Below are 22,163 nucleotides of genomic sequence, written 5' to 3' on the forward strand. Positions count from 1 at the left end.
AAGCCTCACTCTTCCTTCAACTCATAAATCTCTTTGGCCCTCTAGAACATTCCATGGGGCTGCAAGGGATCAGAGCTTGGAAAACTCTTAAATGAATGGTGCTGAGAGGTGCCGGGGTCAGGTTGGCTTCCACAGTGTGAGATGCCATCCTTGCTACCTCAGTTGTTACAAAGGGTTTGATAACTCTCATACTAAATGAGAGTTAATATGTTGAGTCACATCGTGAACCAGATGCTCTGTAGGCAGCTCATACACATAGTACCTAATGAATGTCTCCACATACAAAGGCACAGAACCAACAACCAGTCATGTTCTCCTGGGTACATAGGACTAACCAGCCTAGAGGATTCACTGTCTCCCTAGTGAGTTCAGGCTAATGAACCACAAGTCCATTCCTCGGTTCTGGAAGCAAAAGTCCCAGGACATGACTACATCCTGTAGAGGACCCTGAAAATGCCCCCATTCTCCCATTTACCCCAAATTTCCATCTCCTAGTATATTAAAGATTAAGATTTGAACATGAAAATTTAGGAAGGAAACAAGCTTAACAGCGACTTTAAGTACTTCGTGAAATAAGCAGGGAGATCACAAAGTCACCTTACCTCACTGGTTATTTTTCCAAAGGCAACCTTGAGCTTAACCAGTAGTGTGCTTTGGGGTTAAGGATAACAAACTTTTGTGTACTGTCTGATGAGAAGTGGGAAAAAGCCAACTACTTGGCAAATCTAGCCTGAACTTAAAGACCTTGTTTCTGTGTGTTTTTTAGGTATCCACCAGGCATTGTAGGTGTGGCTCCAGGAGGGCTTCCTCCAGCTATGGAAGGGATCATCCCTGGAGGCATCCCTGTGACTCACAACCTCCCCACAGTGGCACACCCTTCCCAAGCTCCCTCCCCCAACCAGCCCTCAAAACACGGGGACAATCGAGAGCACCCCAACGAGCAATAGCAGAGAATGCCTGAAGGTAATCATTCAGATAAACTTGGGACCAAGAGACAGTAGAAAATGGATGAATTTGATGGTCTTTTAAACTGATCCTGGACATCACTGATACTGCAGTGTTAAAGCTACAAAAGCTAGAAAACTGAAGATGGTATCTGCTTCCAGAGGTGTGGAAAGACTAGGACGTGATTATTAACGACCAACTTCTGTTATTGTGTGTTAAGTTTTTCATCTGTGCATCAAATCACAAAGAATAAATAGAGCTTTTCCTTTATCAATCCCCTGGGCACAGCAGGTCCTGCACAGCTTGCTCTAGAATGTTGCATCAAGAGCTCCGAATATCAATAAAAAGTTGAGAGGAAATCCCCATCAAGACTAGTCCCTTTGGTCTCCAGGGCTGGTGCCTCCTTTGCTGATAGGAAGATTAAAATTAAGACAAGATGGGGAGGACACTGTTTGCCTGTGTAGACATCTCCGCGCACAGGATTGAAGAAGTAAAAGCTCCTATACAGAAGGTTTTACATCTGAGCAGCAAAGTCGGTTCTGAGTTCAGTAAAACCTTCTGATTCAAAAACAAAACAAAACAAAACAAAAAAAAAAAAAGGAAAAGAACAAAAGAAAAAAGTATTAAGTTTCACAAGCTGTTTGTACTCAAATATATTTTCTCAGTTTCAGATCCTCAGCTATTTTATTGAGTGGAAAGTCTTGGACAAGAAGGGTTCAAGAAGAATAATGTTGCATTTCCTTATGTCTCAGGAAACACTTTTTATGGTAACTTGTCAGATTGTCTATGAACAAACCCACTTTTTTAGACATTGATAAATTCTTTTCTTCACGTGATATTTTATACAAGAACACTCAGATGTGCTATTAGATGTGACTGATTTTAACAAATCCTATTAGATTTGTATCAGCTAGTTACATGTTCTATTCATAGTCTTTTGTGAATCATTGCCTTTTTGTTTTTAAAGATGGCCTATTTTGAGCCTTTGTATAGGTACATTCCTGTTTTTGTGACACAAGAAAAACTTTAAACTGTCCCAAACAGAAAAATAATGGCTATCAGATGTTTTGTTTAGTGTGAGTTATCGTTACTGTATTTGTTTATTGTAAAGGTGGACATTTTAGCATTCAGTGCAGTTTTCAATAAAAAGTAATTAAAATTTCTTTTAAGTCCTGACATTTAAGTACATCTCACCTATGTAAAAGCTAGCTCTTGAGATGTCATCACACTGTCAGTCAGCCAGTTTCCAACTCTTGTGGTGACAGTGTCTGATCTCACGGAAGTCCAAATTAGACAGGCTATCCTGAAGATGAGGCAGTGCTTTGGAATGAAGTCAATTCCAGAAACAAAACTGGTTAATTTTTAGAATTTTGATTTTTAATATGCCCAAATGTGAACTTTCTTTGTTTGGGGGAAGAGGGGAAGGGGAAATAACCTAAGCTAATATTTACAAAGTGACCACAGATTGAAGACTTCCACTTGTACTTACCTTCTAAAGTAGCATTCAATGCTTTTAAAACTCACAATTCCAAGGTTCGAGAGAAAATGAAGTGTCTTACAGTGTAAGCCTGCCTGGCCGTCTTCTTTTTAGGAGGGTGCTCCACCTTAACTGCCCTATACAATGAGCTCACAGATCTTGTCAGTGACTGAAAAAGAGGTCCCAATCTACACGGCAGTGTTTCACTTAACATTTGCTATGTCTAGTGTAGTAAACCTAACGGTCAGAAACAGAAAGTCAGATCTGAATCCATGGTGTGCCTGGGTTTTGTTTAATTAGATCGTGGTTGCTCAAACAGTCCTTTAGAAATGGTTATATATAAACTGACTCCAAAGAACATCATCAGGATAAAAACAAAGTACTGGTTTCATCCTAGAAAAAGAACCATAAAGTCCATGTAGTTATAAAAGTATTACTGTCCAGTCCGTCTAAAGATACCTACACCTGCCACCCAGCCATGTATAATCTTTGACAAAGGACGGCATTACACTTTCTTGGGACAATAATTATGGCTGTTGGTTTAGTTCAAGAGCTTAACATAGCACTGATTTCCCCAAGTGTTGGCCTTTTCACAGCCAGCAGTCTGCTATAAAAACTAACAAAAGCCCCATTCCTCAAGAGTTCAAGAAATGGAGCCTTCTTTAATCTTTCCCACAGGGAAGAATAGGTACCTATCAAATTATATGTGGTCAGGGTCACTGGTCATAAATAAATTAATAAATAAATACATAAATACAAAGGGAACTCGGGAAAGGACACTCAAGAAACTACAATACGCAGAACAAGGCTCAGTCCTGAGCCTGACTGTACCACAAGGTTTGCATACAATGCAGATGCACCCAGAGACCAGTTTTTACCCCTCGGCTCTTTGTGGCTTATTTGGGAGGAAGGTGGCTTAACTAGATCTCTGCCTCCTGAAAAATCAATTCTACACATGGAGATCAGCTATTCTAGATGCTATGGATGCTAAGTACTTAGAATGACAGCCTTCTATTGACTTGGTTATCATTTGCTGATCAAAATGAAAACGAAATAGTCAATTTATAGAAAAACATTTAACTACTGGAACAGTAACATTTACCAGTATTGTTACCACAATTCATTTATATGACGTCACCTACTGTGAAAATTAACTTTCTGGTTTTCGCATGCAGCATAAATGAATGGCCTTTTATCCTGGGAACACCTTTTTACCGAGTGTTCACAAGAGAGAACTAAAGACATAACAGCTCATAGATATTTTTTTCTTTTTAGTATTCCAGCAAACTTAAAAGTTGTGTACACTTCAATACCATCTCATCAGAAAAACAAGATTTAAAGGTTTCACAGCCTTTTCCTTAAAGGGGAGGAAGTGTATGTATTTGCTACTTTGCAACTGCTTGCCACATCAGTCTAAGTGCTTATCAGGACACTGTGTGTTGTGTGCCTGAGGAGGTCAGAAATGTTTACCCAGAACTAACATATGCCAGAAGTGGTCAATTAACACACTCCATAAATTTTTTTCTAAAAGTATGGTTTTAACTTTAAATAATGGCTACAACTAACCAACATGCAAAAACTCAGACTACACAGAAACTGATCATACAATGCATTGACCACCTTACTGCATTTTAAAAATCTTTATTCTGTACTGAACTGTATTCCCAATCAGCCTAAGCAAAGGCATGCCCTTAATACAGGATCTGCTTAGAGCAGAGGTGACAAAGACAGGAAGAATCTGAAGACTGTCTGCATGGCCGCCTGGGAACAGAACAGGTTGAGTCCAAGTGACTGTCACATAACCCACCCAATGATGAGTGAGCCTGCTCCCTTTCCATGGATCCATCCAGGGTGTAAGTGCACAAATGCACCTGCCCCGAGTCGAGTAAGAACCCCTTTACAGGGCACTCTTCCAAACAATAAATATCTAAATAATGAAAAGGGCAAATCAGAAAACTTGAAAACAGAAACTAAAAACCCTCTTCAAATACAAGAGACAATGTTTATGTTAAGTTCACTCCAAAAACTTGCTAGTTTTTCTTGCAGTTTGTTCCTAAGGGTTTGATTTTTTTTTTTATTTTATTGGGCACAACAGGAACTAAATTATTAATAAAATAAAGGCTTGTTTATTTTTATCTTGCCGTGGATAATTTGTACAAAGTTTCCAAATCTCTGAAACAATGGGAAATGGGTCTTGTACGATGGGAGCAGAATGTCAGGTGCTAATGAGAGTATCTCAATGGTTTGTCTGCTATGTGCTTTTTGTGAGTGCCCATGCTGGGAAATGGTCTGCGTAACATGAAGATGCTGGTGCACTTTTCCTAGTACACAACTTCTTAAACAACCACATGCGTTACATTCATAGACACATTTACAATGTGAAAGAAAAAAAGTTCTGTCAATAAAATTAGGTTATTTTTTTTCTTTTTTCTTTTTTTCTTTTTTTTTTTTTTTCTTTTTTACAAACTGTAGTTCAACCAAAGTTCTCCATCTCCTCATGCAGATGCACTCAATTCTCTCCGGTGAGTGTGAAACAGAAAGATAACTTGGGAGCAGATCCGGCAGGGTATGGCTTGCTCCATGCTCCATATTCTGCTTAGGATACCACACTAACTTTGGGCCCATCCCAGACCTGATGCCTTGGTCTTTTTCTCTCCTTAGGTGTTTGTTGTCATTCATCCTCATCATCCTCATCTTCCTCTCCATCAGACAGGGATGTACACGGTCGGATCTGTCTGTAGCGGTCAAGCCATTTTTCTACCATTTGTGTGACTAAGGGGTGGTTTCTCCGCCGAGAGCTTTTCTGCATGGCCACTAGAACTCCCCCTTCAGTCACACAGCAGTCCAGCCACTCTCTGAGCAGTTTCTCTTGCTGCTCCTCATTACCTAGCTTTTAGAGGAACATGAGGAAAAGGCAAAGTAACACAGTATGTCAGACACTTGATAGGAATAACCAGCAGCTCCTGTGATAATGAAAAAGCAAAAGCAAACAACTATTTCTACCCCAACTTCAACCTTTCTTCAGTTTTATCACTAAAACCTAGAAGGTTTTTGTGGTTGAAATTAAATGAGGAAACAGCCTTCTTCACAAAAGGGTCTAAGAACACCCTACAAGGTAATTTATTTGACATGCCCTCAGAAAAAACAAGAAAGTTATCAGTTTCAGACATGACAAGGTAAGTTCACTGGGTAAACTACATTTGGGCTGAATTGTACAAGTTATGGCCTATAAATTCTTTTCCTTGATACTGTGCTTGTAAGTGTTTTGTGGGAATTACTAGAATACATAATAAATAGCCAATAATTTTCTAGAACATGGGCTTTCTGGGTTTTCTTTTATATATCCTTACTACCTCTCTGGCTGGTCTACACTGATTCAAGGCCAGCCTCATCTACACAGGAGGGAAAAACCGTCTCAAAAAAATCTTAGAACTAGCCAGGCAGTGGTGGTGCATGCCTTTAATCCCAGCACTTGGGAGGCAGAGGCAGACGGATTTCTGAGTTCGAGGTCAGCCTGGTCTACAGAGTGAGTTCCAGGACAGCCAGTGCTACACAGAGAAACCCTGTCTTAGAACTATCTGTCAAGACTAATACTTCTCTATTTAAGCCACAAATCAAAACACTCTAGTGCTTACAGAAAAAAGTAGTTTCTATCATCATTCACAAGCATAGTGACTGCCTTAGCACTACAGATGTCATCACTTCTGGAAGGCACATACGGTTGGTTCCTAATATAAGACCACTGCCTCAGGTAACAGGACAACATGCTACTTACCTCCTGAGCAGAAAGGAAGTGCACATGGAGGAGCTTCCTTTCACTGTCAACCAGAGGCAAAAATGTGATGGTGACATCATCATCAGTGTTCAGATTAGCACCAGCACCTCGGTTGCCATACCCATCATTCTCCATGGCAACCAAAGCAGAGAAGTGGCCCCTTGTATAGCCCAGAGCAATTGGACTTTTCCAACAAAAACTCTGTTCCCACAGCAAAGGCAGATAAACTCCTGGACAAAAAGAAAAAGCATGAGGAGCAAGTGCCTATCCAAACACCCAACCCCCACACCCGCTGTTCTAGTTCCTGAGATACAGAAGCTGCCCTGACCCTTCTTCCCTTATTTTTTTTTTTCCTTTGAAGCCACAGTTATATAATCATAGTAAACAAGACTACTAGGGTGTTCTTGAGTTATGGCTTACCTTGAAATCGAGTATATCCTAAAGTTTCTCCCCGGAAACTCTTATAATATTTTACTCCATAAACTATAATTGGTCGTCTAAGAATATGTGCAAGTACAAAAATGTGTGTCTGTTCCAAACTTGCTCCAGGCTGTACACACACACAAAAAGAAAAGACAATTTTTCTTAAAAGCATTTATTACCAGTCTCAAAAACTGTAAAAAATAGTACTATCTTAGGTGTACTCTTTAAATCCACTTCCAAGAAGAAAGCCTTGTCTAATTAAAGACACTGACTTGCTGAATGGCAAAGTCCAGTGGTATTATAATAGAAATCTCTGGTGTCCATAAGTATTGTGTTCATTATCTAAGCTCATGATCAGAACAAATATAGACAATGATTTTAAAATATCCCTTGCTATCCAATCTTGGCAATCCTAGCAATCTCAGGAAACAGGTTCAGATAGCAAGGAATAAATACTTCATAAAGTGACATTTTACTATGAAAGTCCTACCTATGAAGTTCTGAAGACAGTTTTACTGTGTACAAAGCTAAAAGGCAGTATTAACCAGATGGAGTCCACCCACCAACCATTAGCTACTCTAATCACATGGCCATGTGGTACTCTGTTTCACAATTTAACCACAAATGGCCCAAACAAAAGGAACTTCCTGTATCAGGGTTCAAAGAACCTGGTTAGACAAATGGTCTTCTGTTCAAAGTAAGCTAGACTATGCTTCCTTTTTTTCTCTTAACACATGAATGCAGTCATGAGTGAGCAATCTAAAGAATGTCAATTTCTAACACCAAGCCTGACAGTTCAGTTCCATCTTTTAATTACCTACAGTGTGAACTTGAACCCAACAACTGGAGCTAATGGAGGTAAAATGGCATAACCTGTCTGATACTAAGAAGAATGAAAACTTGTTTTTGACGGCTGTTGGCCTTACTTATGCAACAGAGTTCTACACTGAAAGGTATTGACTACTGTTTATTGGAACCTAAGGTGACTGCTAGCAAGGTAGTTGCTTTTAGCATGGTCTGATTAGTCTGAGGAACTCAGTATGCTGATTACCCCTCTCTTTGAAACAAACAAAAACAAAACCCACAAAGCTTGATTCAACCTTACCTGACTAGCTAGAGAGAGTATAAATGCCCAGTCTTCTTGCCATTGTTCTTCCCTAAGTGAAAAATGTAAACCAAAGCTCTGGGAATACCACGATTCCCAGTCTTTCCAGCGTGTGTAAAACCTGGCAAGCAAAAGGCAAACAAAATCATGATATGTAGTAGCTTCAACCCAGCAGTATATTGACTGTTTTTTTTTTTTTTTGGCAATTTCTGTCCGAAAATTAATGCCTACATTCTGTTAACAGACATCTTTTAGCATATCTCCAACCAGAATCAAATTCACTACCTATCTAATTAACTCTAAGAGAGTGAAGAAAACAGTTTTACTGTTATTTAATAGTATCTATATTGATTCAGTAAACTCAAATCACTAAAGAGCCAGCCCCGGTACTCCATACCTATAATCTCAGCAGTACAGAATTTGCAGTCAGCCTAGGCTATGCAGTGAGACTCCGATGCAAAAATAAAGAAGATGGTCAAAATGTCATTTGAAATATAAGACACAAAGATGCCATATTTTTCCAATTGATGTATCACTGTGTAAATACAATGTCTCTGAAACATCCCATCATGTTCTTAATGTCAAAATCACATGGATCCTAAAGACACGCTTGTAATCCCAACATTTTGGAGGTAGACATAGAAGAACCAGGAGCTGAAGAATGTAGAAAGTTTTAGACTAGTTTGGGCTATTTAAGGCCTCCCTTACATCAAAAGGCCAAAACAAATATCACCACCTGAGATTTCTTTATGTCAATAAAATCTCATGATTATATGATAATCTAAAAAAGAAATGTTACTTTAACTGGAAAAACAATTTCTTCTTTATATTTAATATCCTTTAAATGCCTTCATATAATTTAGGCAAACAACTCATAATTAAGTTTATATTAGGTATACAATTAGAAACAAAGACTGGGTATGGCAGTGTACACCTGTGTTCCTAGTCTATGGAGTTGAAACAGGAGACCTCCAAGTTCCATAAGTGACCAGCTGGAATTCTAATAACTTCATGGACTAGGAAGAACACTTGAAGGAATTACCAATGTAATAGTATTAGAATCAGTGAATGAATGGTTTCATCGAACTGAATTTAAAAATGCAAACAGCAAGCTAATCTGGTACTGATGCAGTGACTGACACATAAATCTGAAGGTCCAGAAACAAATGTTTAGTCAAATTTTAAAAGCTTAAGACCAGAATTTTGCCAAAATTGCTATACAGTCTCCTACAACAACAACAAAACCAAAGAATAACAACAAAACAACAACCAAAAGAACCCCAGCAAAACCGTCTGAAGTAAGGACAACCATTTAAATTTGAAAGTCTACATCTCTCTAACTTAAATCCAGGGATAAGAAATAAAAAACAAGAAAGCTGTAGCAGAGAAAAGTTAAGCACATCTTCAAAGTAATTTAATAAAGCTTATAAAACTAAGCTTATAAAGTTCAGAGTTTCTAAAACATGATGCTTGCGGTGGTTTGAAAATGTATGCCCCCCCCCCCAGACTTGTGTTTGAATGCCTGTCTCATAAGGAGTGGCACTATTAGGAGGTGTGGCCTTGTTGGAGGAAGTGTGTCACAGTGGGGCAGGCTCTGAGGTCTCCTATGCTCAAGCTATGCCCAGTGTGGCACAGTCTCCTCCTGCTGCCTGTGGACCAAGATGAGGAACTCTCACCTCCTCCAGCAACAAGTCTCCCTGCATGCTGCCATACTCTCTGCATGATGATCCTCTGAAACTGTAAGCTAGCCCCCAAAAATTTAAAAAAAAAAAAATCTGAAAAGTTTTAAGTATTTTTACATTCAAAATATTTAAGAGGATTTCTAATAAAATAACACGTTTTTCAAAGAAAATACAAACATTTCTTTTATACAATAGGTTAGTGGTCACAGCATTACATTTGAAGGGCAATAAATACAGTTTAAAAAGCTTAAAGTATCAAACCCATTTTTTCAAACTGGAGGTGTATAGTTAGAAATTTTTTTTAACATGTGTGTGTATGTGTGGTTGTGTTATATTTGATGTATGTGAGTATATGAACCATAATGTATGAAGTCAAAAAACAACTTTCAGAGGTAGCTTCTCTCCTTCCACCATGGGTCTTGAAGATTAAAGTCAGGCTGTCAGACTTGGTAACAAGTTCTTTTACTTGTCAAACACTCTCACGAGTCCAGAAATTTCTTGGTTAGTACTTAATGTTATTTATGAATGAGACAGTTCTAAATTAGCCAGAAATTAACGACTACAATCAAAACTCAAGGAAGCTAAGAGTTTGCTAAACTACACATGCGCAAATAATCATATACATGTATTAAGACCAAATTCTCAACCCCTGAAGCTAGTGGGCACACAATCTAAACCTAATGTATAACCAAGTGGTACCAGGCAAGTTTAGATTAATTTTTGAAAAATCAACTCCCTGTCCATGGATTCTAAGACTCAAAACTATCAAATCTGACAATATCCTTACCATTAATCTATAACTTCTGTATGTGAATACAACCAAAATCCTGGCTAGCATTGTTAAGCGGACCCGAAAGTTTTTTTTTTTTTTTTGGAATAAAGTCTAAGGGACTCAATAAAAATTCTTCAAACAAAAGTACTAACTCAAAAGGATTTACACTTATGATATGAAAAAAAACAAGACTCCGAAAACAAACAAACCTCTTACAGTCAGTTAATTTTCAACAAAAGTGACCAAAATAGAGAACAATTTTTGTCAGTAAACTGTACAATTAGGTTTCTACAGAATCAAGTTAGCTCATAATAAATGGTTCAAATACTCCACTGTCAAAAATTAAGATTCCAAAATTCCAAGGACATAAACAGAGAACTTTATGTATAGCTTTGTCTTAGTTCAAGTTTTAGGTTTCTATGGCTATGATAAAACACCACAACCAAAGCCAACTAGGGAAGAAAAAGATTTATCATAGTCACATCTCATCACTAAAGGAAATTCAAGATGGAAACTCAAGGCAGAAGGCCAAGGAGGATCAAGGCCTACTGACTTGCTCAGACTGCTTTCTTAAATCATCCAGCACCACCTGCCCAGGGGTGGCAACACCTCCAGTGAGTTGGACTCACCCACATGAATCATTAAACAAGAAAATTCCCACAAGCTTGCCCAAAGGCCAATCTGGTAGGGGCATTCTCTCAATTCAGATTCCCTTGTCCCAAATGATTCTAACTTGTATCAAATTGACAAAACACTAGAAAGCACATGCCTTCAACTAGAGAAGATATTGTTAGCTCTGACAACAATAGCATGTTTGATTTTAAAAATACTGACAAGTGACAGTTATTACAACCATGACTTTAGGGCTAGAGTAGGCTCAGTGGTTAAGAGCATTGGGCCGGTCTGGGCCCAAGCATAGAGCAGGTCACAGGCAGCAGCTCTGTACCCAACCCCAGAAAACCGAGAGAAAGAGGGACTCCCAGGAGCTTTAACTCAGGCAGCATCCCAGGTAAAAATGAATCACCCGTGATGTCTGCTGTTAGAAGTTCTAATCCAGATGCTGGCCTCCGAACTTACACTACTTAGACCTTTGAAGGGCCACTGACAAGAACATCAAACAGCTAGAGATTGACATCACTAATCTGAAGAAATCCCTTGTTTAGCTGTCTGAAGAGACCTCCTAAAATCGCAAAGATCCTTATTGGACTTGATTTACTCTAGTACAATAGAAAAGGCTGTATACAGCTCTTGACTATGTACAACCCTCAAAGAAGAAGGTTGCCTTTACATAGACAAGACAAGGAGGGTTAAAGAGAGCATGAAATAGGTAGTGAAGGCCCTAAGAAAAATCAGAGAGAGAAAGAGACAGATGAATGCTGGTACAAGTATTGGTTTGCAGCCTCTCCAAGGTTGTCAACCCTATTTCCTTCCATCTTGGGACCATTATTTGGGTTCTTTTTGCTTTTTTCTGCTGGTCCCTGGCCCTCAAATAGGCAGACTAACTCTGTGATACAACAGATAAATAATTTGGTAGCAAAACCTACTCAGATACATTATCGTAAGTTAGCTATGGAGGACCACGAGACTCAAGATGAGGTTGTTACTTTATACAGGGTGTTTCCAAAACCCATCTCCACTCAACCTAAAAGGGGGGACTTCTGCCCCTAGACCAAGCAGAGAGGGGCCACCCAGAAGCCCCTCTGACAGGTGCTCTGAATTCTTGCTTAGGCTGCAAGGCTAAGCACTGCAAGGGAATATAAATAAAAGATAAAAATATCTATCTGGGTTCCCTGAGGGACAAGCCTGACTGCATAGGGGTTGATGTCAAAAGTATCCCCTCTCCAGGAAAAAGACATCGGGACGGGTATGGCCCTCATGCCTCACTGGACAACGATAGGGGGACTGGAGCCATTACAAGACAAGATCCCCTTCAAATACTGGAGGTCAGGCCTCTATCCCCGCCTTTGCAAGTTTAGAACTGCCACAGCCCTTCTATACTTAGAGAAGGGAGGAGATGTCAGGGGCAGCCCTGTTTACACACTGTAGGCCTAAAATCAGCCATAGGCCTAAAATCAGCAATAGGCCTGTCATACATGTATACTAACACCAAGTCTTGGGTCTCAGTGGAAAAACATTGAAACAGATGGCTATAAGCTAATGTCAACAGGCAGCTTTTGTGGAAATTTATATGCCTGAGTAGTCATAGACCTTGTAAATAGGTAGCCTTGGCAGACAATACCAACTTAGATAAGGACAAGCGAGTCATAGGCAGAGTCATAGTGACTTGTCCCCTGAACCTTCACCTAGCCGATACCCGGTTCTGAAGATATCTGTATTCCCCCTGAACACCCACACTCCAGTGTCATTCCCTTCCCCACATCCTGCCTTTCTGTGTTTATAACCCCTGTGTGAATTAATTACGATTTGAGAAAAAAAAAATTGAAAAAAAATAAAACCTGTCCTCACTTAAAAAAAAAAAAAGAGCATTGGGTGTTCTTCTCGAAGATCCAGGTTCTATCCTCAGCACCCTCATGGCATCTCATAAGCATCTCTAATTCCAGATCCAGGGGATATGATGCTCTTTTCTGGCGTCCAGGAGGACTTCATGCATGTGGTATACAGACATACTTGCAGACAAAACATCCATACATACACACAAAATAATTACATTTTAAAACTAATGACTGTCCCAGGAAATATAAGCCACAGATAGAAGAAAACATTTACAGATCATGTATCTAAAGAGATACCTGATACATAAAGTATATCTGTACAGAAAAAGTAACTCTTGAAGATTTATCATAGAATGCTGGGGCCTAGCTCAGTAGTAAATGCTTGCTTCACATGCCTGAAGCCCTGATTTGAGAACCAAAAACAAAGTAACTAGAAAAAGCTGGGTAAATTAGAGAGGTATTTTAACAAAGAAGATTTATGAAGGAACAATAAGCACATGAAAAAATATTCAGTATCCTCATCCATGAGGTAACAAGTAAAGATACAACTTCATGTGCACAAGACCGTCCATAATCAGATAACAAGTATTGATGACGATGTGAAAAAATGTGGACTTCAAATACATTGTTGATAGGTACTGTAAAATATAGTTTGGCCATTTGTTAAAATGTTAAGTATAAAACTATATGACCCAACAATTTCATTCCTAGGTACCTATGCAAATATATTATTTACTGAAATAAAAATATATTGTCCCACAGATTTGTACATGTCACAGTAGAATTAATTATCTATAAGAGCCAAAATGAAAATAAACCTAATGTCCTTCCATTGGTATACAGGTGATAAAGATATTTGCCCATACTATAGAATATGCTTCCATCATAGACCATATATTTTATGATTCCATTTACATGAAATGTCCAAGAAAAATGTGCAGGTACTGGAAGCAGATGAATATTCCCCTGCAGCTGGGGCTTGAGAAACAAAAAGAACTGAAAGAGACACGAGTTCTCTTTTGGGGTGATAAATGCTCCATAACTCTGCTGCAGTGGCACGTGTTACATCTGTAAGTAAAATAATAGGCAGTGAACAGTACGCTTTAAACACTTTTTAGAGCAAATAGTACTTCAATAAGGCTACTGTTTTAGAAAACATTACAAATTCAGCCTTAGAACTTATCAAAATTTTAGTCCTCTTTTTAGTATTTTTGATTATAGTATTTGTGGCAACCCAGTATTAACTGCATGTATCCAGAGAGCGCATAGCTGTATATGCATCTATACTTCAAACATAATTTCTAGTCTTTCTGAGCTGATAGCGCTCCTGCCAACATGGTGAACGTTCCTAAGACCCGCCGGACATTCTGCAAGAAATGTGGGAAGCACCAACCCCACAAGGTGACCCAGTACAAGAAGGGCAAGGATTCTTTGTATGCCCAGGGAAAGCGGCGTTATGACAGGAAACAGAGTGGCTATGGTGGTCAGACTAAGCCTATTTTCCGCAAAAAGGCTAAAACTACAAAGAAGATCGTGCTGCGACTGGAGTGTGTCGAGCCCAACTGCAGATCTAAGAGGATGCTGGCTATTAAGAGGTGCAAGCATTTTGAACTGGGAGGCGACAAGAAGAGAAAGGGCCAAGTGATCCAGTTCTAAGCTGATTTTGTTATGAAGACAGTAAAATCTTGACCTTTTACCCCCTTTGATTGTCTTTGGTGAGGGAATAAATTAAAGCTTTCATAAAAAAAAAAAAAAACATAATTTCTAGCAGTCTACATTGAAAAATCTAACTAACTTAAAATGACTACCAAATAAACAGTAATTACTCTAAAAGACCTTAATGATTTTTTACCCTTTATTAACAGATTATCCCAACCTGTTCCTCTGAGAAACTGGATATTTCAATGAAATAGTGTCAATTTTAATTGCCAATTTGACACAATCTAGAGTTGCCTGGGAAGCAAATCTCACTCAATGAAGGATCTTCAAGGCACAGCTGGCCTGTATGGAATTATATTGACTATGTTAACTGGGTTGGGAAGACCTGCCCATTGTGTGTAGCACCATGTCCTGGGCAGGACAAGAAGATTATACAGAGTGAAGAGCTGAGACCTAGCATGCATGCACTGATTCATTGCGCTCTGCTCATGACTATGAATGACCTGTTGCTTCAAGTTCCTGCCACTTTCCCACAACGATGGACTGTAATCTAGAAGTATGAGCCCAATAACCTTTAAATTGCTTTATTCAGGGTATTATATAACAGTTTCTTCCTTTGTGGTGAATAATCTTTCATCTTGGAGGGAAATTTAAAACCAGATATTTGCAGGGAGGTGAAACGACAGGATGTTCTAAGGAGAGGAGAGTTCTACAGGGAAGCCTGTAAGACAGGTAGTTAACTCAAAATAGCTTCAGAAAGTCCCTGAAACTAACTAGACTCATTAGACCCCCATCTCCCCAAGAGAATATAAACAGCAAAGACTACTAAGAAAGGACTGAGACAAGCCCAGTTGCCTGGAAGAAGAAGGCTATAAGAAGCTCAGACCAACTGAGCCCCCTGGAAAGAACCTGTTGAGCTGTGTAGTGTGCTCCAGGTTTCCAGTTTTTGTAAGCTGCCACCTATGCTGGATGGGCTTTGGTAATACAGCTGTCTCTGAGTCATTACTGGTCCTGTAAGTAATCCCTCACACATACATTCCTGAAAGTAACCCCCCCTCCATAATAAAACTCACTGGTTCATCAAGCTGGACTTTACTTTGGTCTATTGTGAGCTCCCTTTTCTAAGGTATTACATCTCCCCAGGAAAAGTCTCACACAACACCCGATTATTTTATCACAGTAACAGGAAAGGAAATTAAGACAAAACAAAACAAAGCCCAACAACAAAAGCAAGGATAATACTGTGTATTCAGTCTTAAGAGCATCAGGAAGCTCAGATTACAGGTATCCAACAAAACTGCACATCTACAGACAGAGACATAAAAATAGCCTAACTAAAAGTGATACAGGTTCACAAAATAGAACACTGCTTTCTCAGCTGTCACTAGGGATTTTAGAGGACAGAAGAGAAACTTCCCTGGTTACTTTGGATTATGCAAATTAGCAACTCAGCAAAGAGCAGCTTTAAAGGAGCTATACAAGTGTGATATGTTGGCTCCTCCTCCTAGCCTAGATCAGGACCCAAGTTTGCCCACCACTGTTATTCTGCCATGGTAATAGTCATGTGTTGAGTTTAATGAACAAACTAGTCTCTGAACCCCAAATCAAGAACAGTTAGCACTCCATCTCTTCCCATTTTCTTTAGCCTGACCTATTCCCAAGAACCAGAAGGATAACACTATGATCCTTGCTTTCAATTCAGCTTTTTATATGAACTCTAAGATACCAAGAAAAGGTATCTCATAACAGAGATTCCACAAGAGGGCATCAAGGTATACTTTGTATCAGGAGTCTTGTCTGCAAAATAGTTCTAGGTCTTCATCTTGATTATACATTAGAATCAAGACAACCCTGAGTTCTGCTGCAAGGCCACGATGAAATAGCAGCTCCTGTTTTCTAACTAACAAAATGCCACTACTGAGCTATTTACCAGTCTACCCTGGGTGATGTGCCTGGTTTTGTATGGGGCAAAAATTTGAGACAGGGTCTCTACAGCCAAAAGGTGGCCTTCTGCCACTTCCATCCCAAGTTATATGGTTGGGGTTACAGAGGTATACCAGTTAAGTATGTCCTGATCCAAACTGTTTTTCAAAGATTTGTAAGATGACAATATTTACCACAGTAAAATTCCAGCTAAATTTTATCAGCACCAGAGAATATATATCCATTTTACAGGGCAATCACATTAAACTCACAAGGCAGATAAGGGGTGGGAGAGGGAAAGGGAGAGAAAGAAAGAAAGAGAAAGAAAGAAAAGAAAAAGAAAGGAAAAGAGCCATCACAGAAACCAAACCAACCACATCCCCAATAGTTTAGGAAGGAGCTGACACACTCACACATACACACACACACACACACACACAAAGAGAGGGGAAGATCTTTAAAACTATTTTATGTAAGAAGAGTTAGGAAGATGGCTCAATAGTTTCTGTTTGGTTGTTTTTTTTGTTGTTGCTGCTTTTTGTGACAGGGTTTCTCTATGTATCCCTGGCTGCTCTAGAACTCGCTCTGTAGACCAGGCTGTCCTGGAACTCACAGATTTGCCTGCTTCTACCTCCTGAGTACTGGGATTAAAGGTGAGCACAACCACTGCCTGGCTGAGATGGCTTAATAGTTTAGAGTACTTGCTGCTCTTCCAGAGGACCTGAATTTGATTCCTAGCAATCTACAGCTCAAAATGTCTGTAACTTCAGCTCTAAAGGATACAATATTCTGACTTCCTTGGGTACTAGACATATACAAGGTGCACAGACACAGATGCAGACAAAATGCCTATACACATTAAAAAAAATTACATGTGAGAAGAAAAGTAGTCCACTACTATAAGGTTACTGACCAGTAAGTGCAGTTCTACACTGAAACAAGGAAGGCTGTCAGCTCACCAATGAGAACAGTCATGCAGGCTGTCATGCAGGGCTTTCCGAAGCACCGAGTCTTTGTCATAAATGCCCCAGGTAGCTTGTAGTACTGAGTCAAGTAAACAATCTCCGGCAGTCCGGTTCCAAAGTGCATACAGTCTACTGTCCAAACGTGTAGCCAACTCCAAAGACCAGTTTATAATTGGAGATTCTTCTTCTAGCTCTATGAAAAATTTAATACATTCATTTTCATGTCTACACAATTACAAAATATTTAGTGGGTTAAAAATATTACCTACAAGAATATTTATATGTAATTTATTAATGCAAACTTTCTAAGTAAGTGAAATATATTGTGGTTCTGTAAAAATAATCCAAGTTCCAAATTTTTTACAAAAATTTTCCAGAAATGTTTAATACAAAAATATATTCATTCTAGAGTAAGTTGTAGAAAACGAAGGATTTTAAGACTTACTATCTGTAAGCTGGGCAGTGGTGGCACACGTCTTTAATCCCAGCACTTGGGAGGCAGAGGCAGGTGGATTTCTGAGTTCGAGGCAAGCTTGGTCTACAGAGTGAGTTCCAGGACAGCCAGGGCTATACAGAGAAACCCTGTCTTGAAAAACAAAAACAACAACAAAAAGATTTAATGTCTGTGTTCATTTACTCTATAACAGTCAATGGCAATGAATGTTTTTTCTGTTTTGCATTGTTAGTTTTAGGTTTGGGGGTCAAATCCAGAACCTTGCATTTGAGACCACTATGACTACATCTTTAATTTAAAACAAGGCAAGACAACTATACAATAAACTACTCCCTACATTATACAAAATGAAACAGCTAGTTGGATAAAAGGTAAATTACAGCACTCATCACACCCTTACCTTTTTGAACATCTCTATCAAGCACCTCATCGAATAATTTTTCTTGAACTGTTGGAGGCAAATCTTCAATATCTGCACAGAAAAATCAGACTTAAAAGGATTTCTTGTGTTTAATAACTTAGTAAGTGGAATGTTAACCTCTAATAAAAATAACCCCTTTCTACTGAAGTTGTCAGATACCCGTATTTAATGTTATATGAAACATGATTATGTATGTAGTTTCCTTTCTGGGTTTCATTACTAAAATTCTTACTTAAAGTTAATATAAAAAAATAAGGTATAGACAAATAATTACTTATACATTTTAATTTGTTCTTTCTCTTCATATGGGCAGCTTCTACACAAAATTGCTATTTTCAAAATTAAGAATTTTTTCATAAAAGTTAATGAACCTTGGCACTTTGACACAGTACGTTGGTAACCTTCCTCCAACATTCCATGTTCTGTTCAGGTTACTTAATACAGCACTCTAGTGTAATAAAAAGCATTACCCTTAAAAACCCTTTGGGGGAGCTGGAGAGATGACCCAATGGTTAAGAGAACTGGTTGCTCTTGCAGAAGACCCCAGGTTCAATTCACAGCACCTACATGATGGATTATAACCATCCTTAACTCCAGTTCCAGGGAATCTGATGCCCTCTTTCTGACCTCTGAGGACACCAGGCACACAGGTATACATGTACACACACAGACAAAACATTCATACACATACATTAAAATTTAAAAATCTAAAATATATATACATTATTTTTTAAATGGTATTTTTGTTCCTTTTTTTCTTTTTAATGTATTTACAGTTTGGCAAGATAGCTCAGCAGGAAAAGTCACTTGCCACCAAGTCTAATTACTTGAGTTCAATCTCCAGGACCCACATGATGGAAGGAAAGAAACAATTCCAGTGAGTGGTCCTCTGACCTGAACAACATGCCATGGATAACATGTATACACACAAGGTAATGTGTGTAATAATAATTTTTTAAAAAATTAATATTGAGATGAGCTTAATATACAGTACATTTCAATGAAATTTACTGATTTTAAAAGGCTTTGTGTTTAACCCTTCAAAAAATGAAAATACCTGGGTATCACAGAACCTTTACTTATTGGGTATTTATTCAATATTAATCCATAAAGGGCATCCTCTAGACATTTCAACTAAAAACATTAACAAATGCTTCACAAATACAGTAGAAATTAATAAATGAAAAGCAGTGACATGCTCAAAGGTACTAGTATTTTTAATTCAAATAACCTAACCCATTAAAAGCCTATATCCTAATCCTAATTCTTAACAGTAGCAATGAGTTTGTAAACTTGCAAATAAAGGGAAAATTAAAAATAAGAAACTGAAAAAAGAATATTCAAAAATAAAAGGGGAAATGAGTGTATATATGTTTGTCTTTAGTATGCCAGGTATGGCAGCACATGCTTTTAATTCCAGCACACAAGAGGAAGATCTCTTTGAGTTCAAGGCCCAGCCAAAACTACACAATGAGATCCTATCTCAATAAAAAAAGAGGGGAGGGGCACTTGCTATCTTCTAACCATCAAAGTGTTTGTTTACAAGTAGTTCTTGTATGAGTCACTTCAAGAATAAAATGAACAGTCAGATTGTAAGATCCTAACCTATGGAGCTAGCAAGATGTCTCAGCAGTTAAAAGCACTGGCTGCTCTTCCAGAGGACCCACACATAGCAGCTCACTATTGCTTCTAACTCCAGTCCCAGGGATCTGACGCCCTCTTCTAGCCTCCATGGATACCAGACATACATGTGGGGCACAGATATACATGTAGGCAAAACATCCATCCGTACACATAAGATAAAAAAACTGTTAAAAATCCCAACTTACTTGATCTCTTATAAAACTGTATTTTTACCCCACATAAAAATGTAACCTTAAGAAAACAGAGATTGCTTTTCATAATAAATTTCGGGGTTACCTGCTGGTAATGTAAATGTTACAAGGTCAGTCAGAAAATAGCAAGCAAAATCCCCCTTTCTCTGGTGAAGAGAAGCAGCTATTTCTCTCCGGATTTGTTCTGTCAGTTCAGGACACACCATTGCTGGAATACACTTTGCTGCTTGTTGAGACACCTTAAATATAGAAAGAAACTCCTCTCTGTATCTTATATATCATAAATAGAAACAAAATACAACAGCACTTAAAAGCAAAATTTTCCCCAAATTCATTTTTAATCTTAAATTTCCTTGCCAATGGACATTTACATCATCAAGACGACTGTTCAAAAACAGTCATTACATGTGGAATGGCAACAAGTGGTACAGATTCCAACTAGCATTCCAAATGGATTTAGTGTATGGAACAGGAAATGATGGCACACACTTGTAATCATATCACTTGAAAATCTGAGGTTGGAAGATCAGGCGTTAAGAGGCCTGCCTCAGCTAATCTCAAACCAACCAACCAACCAGCCAACCAGCCAACCAGCCAACCAGCCAACCAACCAGCCAACCAGCCAGCCAGCCAGCCAGCCAGCTGGCCGGCCAGCCAATCAACCAACCAACCAGCCACCTCTGCAGGAACCAAGTTATAGGAAGGGTATCGGGTATGTATCTATTAGCAAGTAAAAGCAGATGCCAAGTGAGCTAGGCAGTTCTGCTCTCTGCTGATAACATTTCTGCACTGCATCTTCTCTTCAGTCATCTGCTTTAGTCACACCAGCTGCCACGAAGAGTACTGTGAATGAACCCACATAGCAGGATTTAAGCCAATAGCCCCTTATGTATGAGCCTGGAAGCAGATCCTCTAGCGCTAGTCAAGTTTTCTGACTATAGTCCTGGCCAACAGCTTGACAATACCAAGTATGTATGGGTAAGTGCATGCATGTGCATGTGCATGCAGATGTGTATGAGTACCAGTATACATTATCCAAATGCATTTAGAAGCTAGATGTTGATGTCATGTATATTCCTCATGACTCTCTCCATTTTATATTACTAGACAGGGTCTCTCACTGAGCCTGGAGCTTATCATTTCAGTTAGTCTAGCTAGCCAGCTTGCATCAGGGATCTTCTGTCTCTGCCTCCTGAGTGCTGGGATTATAGGAGACCCCTATGCCTCTCCAACATTTTTTATGGGTGCTGAGGATTTAAATTCTGATCTGTACACTTAAAAGGGCAAACACTTTTCCCACAGAGTTGTCTTCCAGGCCCTCTCATGGCATCTTGACCTGAACCACTCAGCTAAGATTCCCAACTCCAACAAAATGTTTAAGTAACAAAATGTCTTAAGCTGCTAAATTTTGAAGTAATTTGTGACATAACAATAATGAATTCATAGGTACTTTAGCACCATCTCACCACTAGTCCCCAGACTGCTTTTCAGAGCTCAGTAACTAGAATGCCCTATTTTGAGTCCTGTGTATACAAGCCCAAGGAAATATATGAATATCCTAAAAATTTTAACTCTGGCTCAAGGCCATCTTCTATATTTGGTCACAAGCCACCATCGGCAACTACACCACTCACAATGACATCCCCTGCAATCCAACAATTATAGTAAGCATTACACCACCAATACAGTCACATTTAGGACACCACAAAGATACTGTATTCTAACCCATGTTTCAAAAATTTAATCCCTCTACTCACAATGATCCTTTTTAATAATGCCTATCTTTAAAAAAAAAAAAAAACTTACTTATTTTATACATATGAGTACACTGCAGTTGTCTTCAGGCACACCAGAAGAGGGCATCAGATCCTATTACAGATGGTTGAGAGCCACCATGTGGTTGCCAGGAATTGAACTCAGGACCTCTGGAAGCGCAGTCAATGCTCTTAACCTCTGAGCCATCTCTCCAGCCCCAATAATGCATATCTAATACTCAGCAGCCTGCCCACTGTTTTCATTACAGCATCCACTCTTTCAGAACTTCCCCTCCCTGAGTCTACTCAACCTCTTCCCCTGATGTCACTGGGATCTTGCCAAATTAAATGTAATGGCTAGCCAATAAAATCAAGTTTTCAGCTATCTTGCATCTTTTTTAATCGCCATACAGTATCTCAAATCCTGGCAAATTTGAATAATCAATTTATATACATATACAAAGTATACCCAGAAAATGTGTAGTGACAAAAACTGAATCCACAATTATTTTTCTGTACT

The 22,163-nt window shown here is 38.9% G+C and overlaps 3 protein-coding genes across 9 annotated transcripts in view; 2 read left to right on the forward strand and 1 right to left on the reverse strand.

The window, feature by feature from the left end:
• Window positions 1-4,557, forward strand: part of Ctbp2 (C-terminal binding protein 2) — a 136,723-nt gene extending 132,166 nt beyond the window's left edge. For all 6 annotated transcript variants that reach the window (XM_028772513.1, XM_028772516.1, XM_028772514.1 and 3 more), the window contains one exon: window positions 767-4,557. In XM_028772513.1, the coding sequence (XP_028628346.1) occupies window positions 767-947 (181 nt within the window). In that variant the 3' untranslated portion in view covers window positions 948-4,557. The remainder of the gene's footprint in view (window positions 1-766) is intronic.
• Zranb1 (zinc finger RANBP2-type containing 1) overlaps window positions 2,301-22,163 on the reverse strand; it is a 57,304-nt gene continuing 37,441 nt past the window's right edge. For both annotated transcript variants that reach the window (XM_028772519.1, XM_028772518.1), the window contains exons 4-10: window positions 19,975-20,128; window positions 18,034-18,105; window positions 17,174-17,372; window positions 7,726-7,846; window positions 6,618-6,747; window positions 6,198-6,427; window positions 2,301-5,312 (exon numbers count right to left, since the gene is read on the reverse strand). In XM_028772519.1, coding sequence (XP_028628352.1) covers window positions 5,094-5,312; window positions 6,198-6,427; window positions 6,618-6,747; window positions 7,726-7,846; window positions 17,174-17,372; window positions 18,034-18,105; window positions 19,975-20,128 — 1,125 coding nt within the window. In that variant the 3' untranslated portion in view covers window positions 2,301-5,093. The remainder of the gene's footprint in view (window positions 5,313-6,197; window positions 6,428-6,617; window positions 6,748-7,725; window positions 7,847-17,173; window positions 17,373-18,033; window positions 18,106-19,974; window positions 20,129-22,163) is intronic.
• On the forward strand, window positions 13,944-14,371 carry LOC114625232 (60S ribosomal protein L36a). Its single transcript, XM_028772521.1, has one exon. The coding sequence runs from the start codon at window positions 13,968-13,970 to the stop codon at window positions 14,286-14,288; it is 321 nt and encodes a 106-aa protein (XP_028628354.1). The 5' UTR covers window positions 13,944-13,967; the 3' UTR covers window positions 14,289-14,371.

The sequence above is a fragment of the Grammomys surdaster genome, unplaced genomic scaffold, assembly GCF_004785775.1.
Source record: "Grammomys surdaster isolate TR1022 unplaced genomic scaffold, NIH_TR_1.0 214, whole genome shotgun sequence".
In the NCBI taxonomy this organism is placed as follows: domain Eukaryota; kingdom Metazoa; phylum Chordata; class Mammalia; order Rodentia; family Muridae; genus Grammomys; species Grammomys surdaster.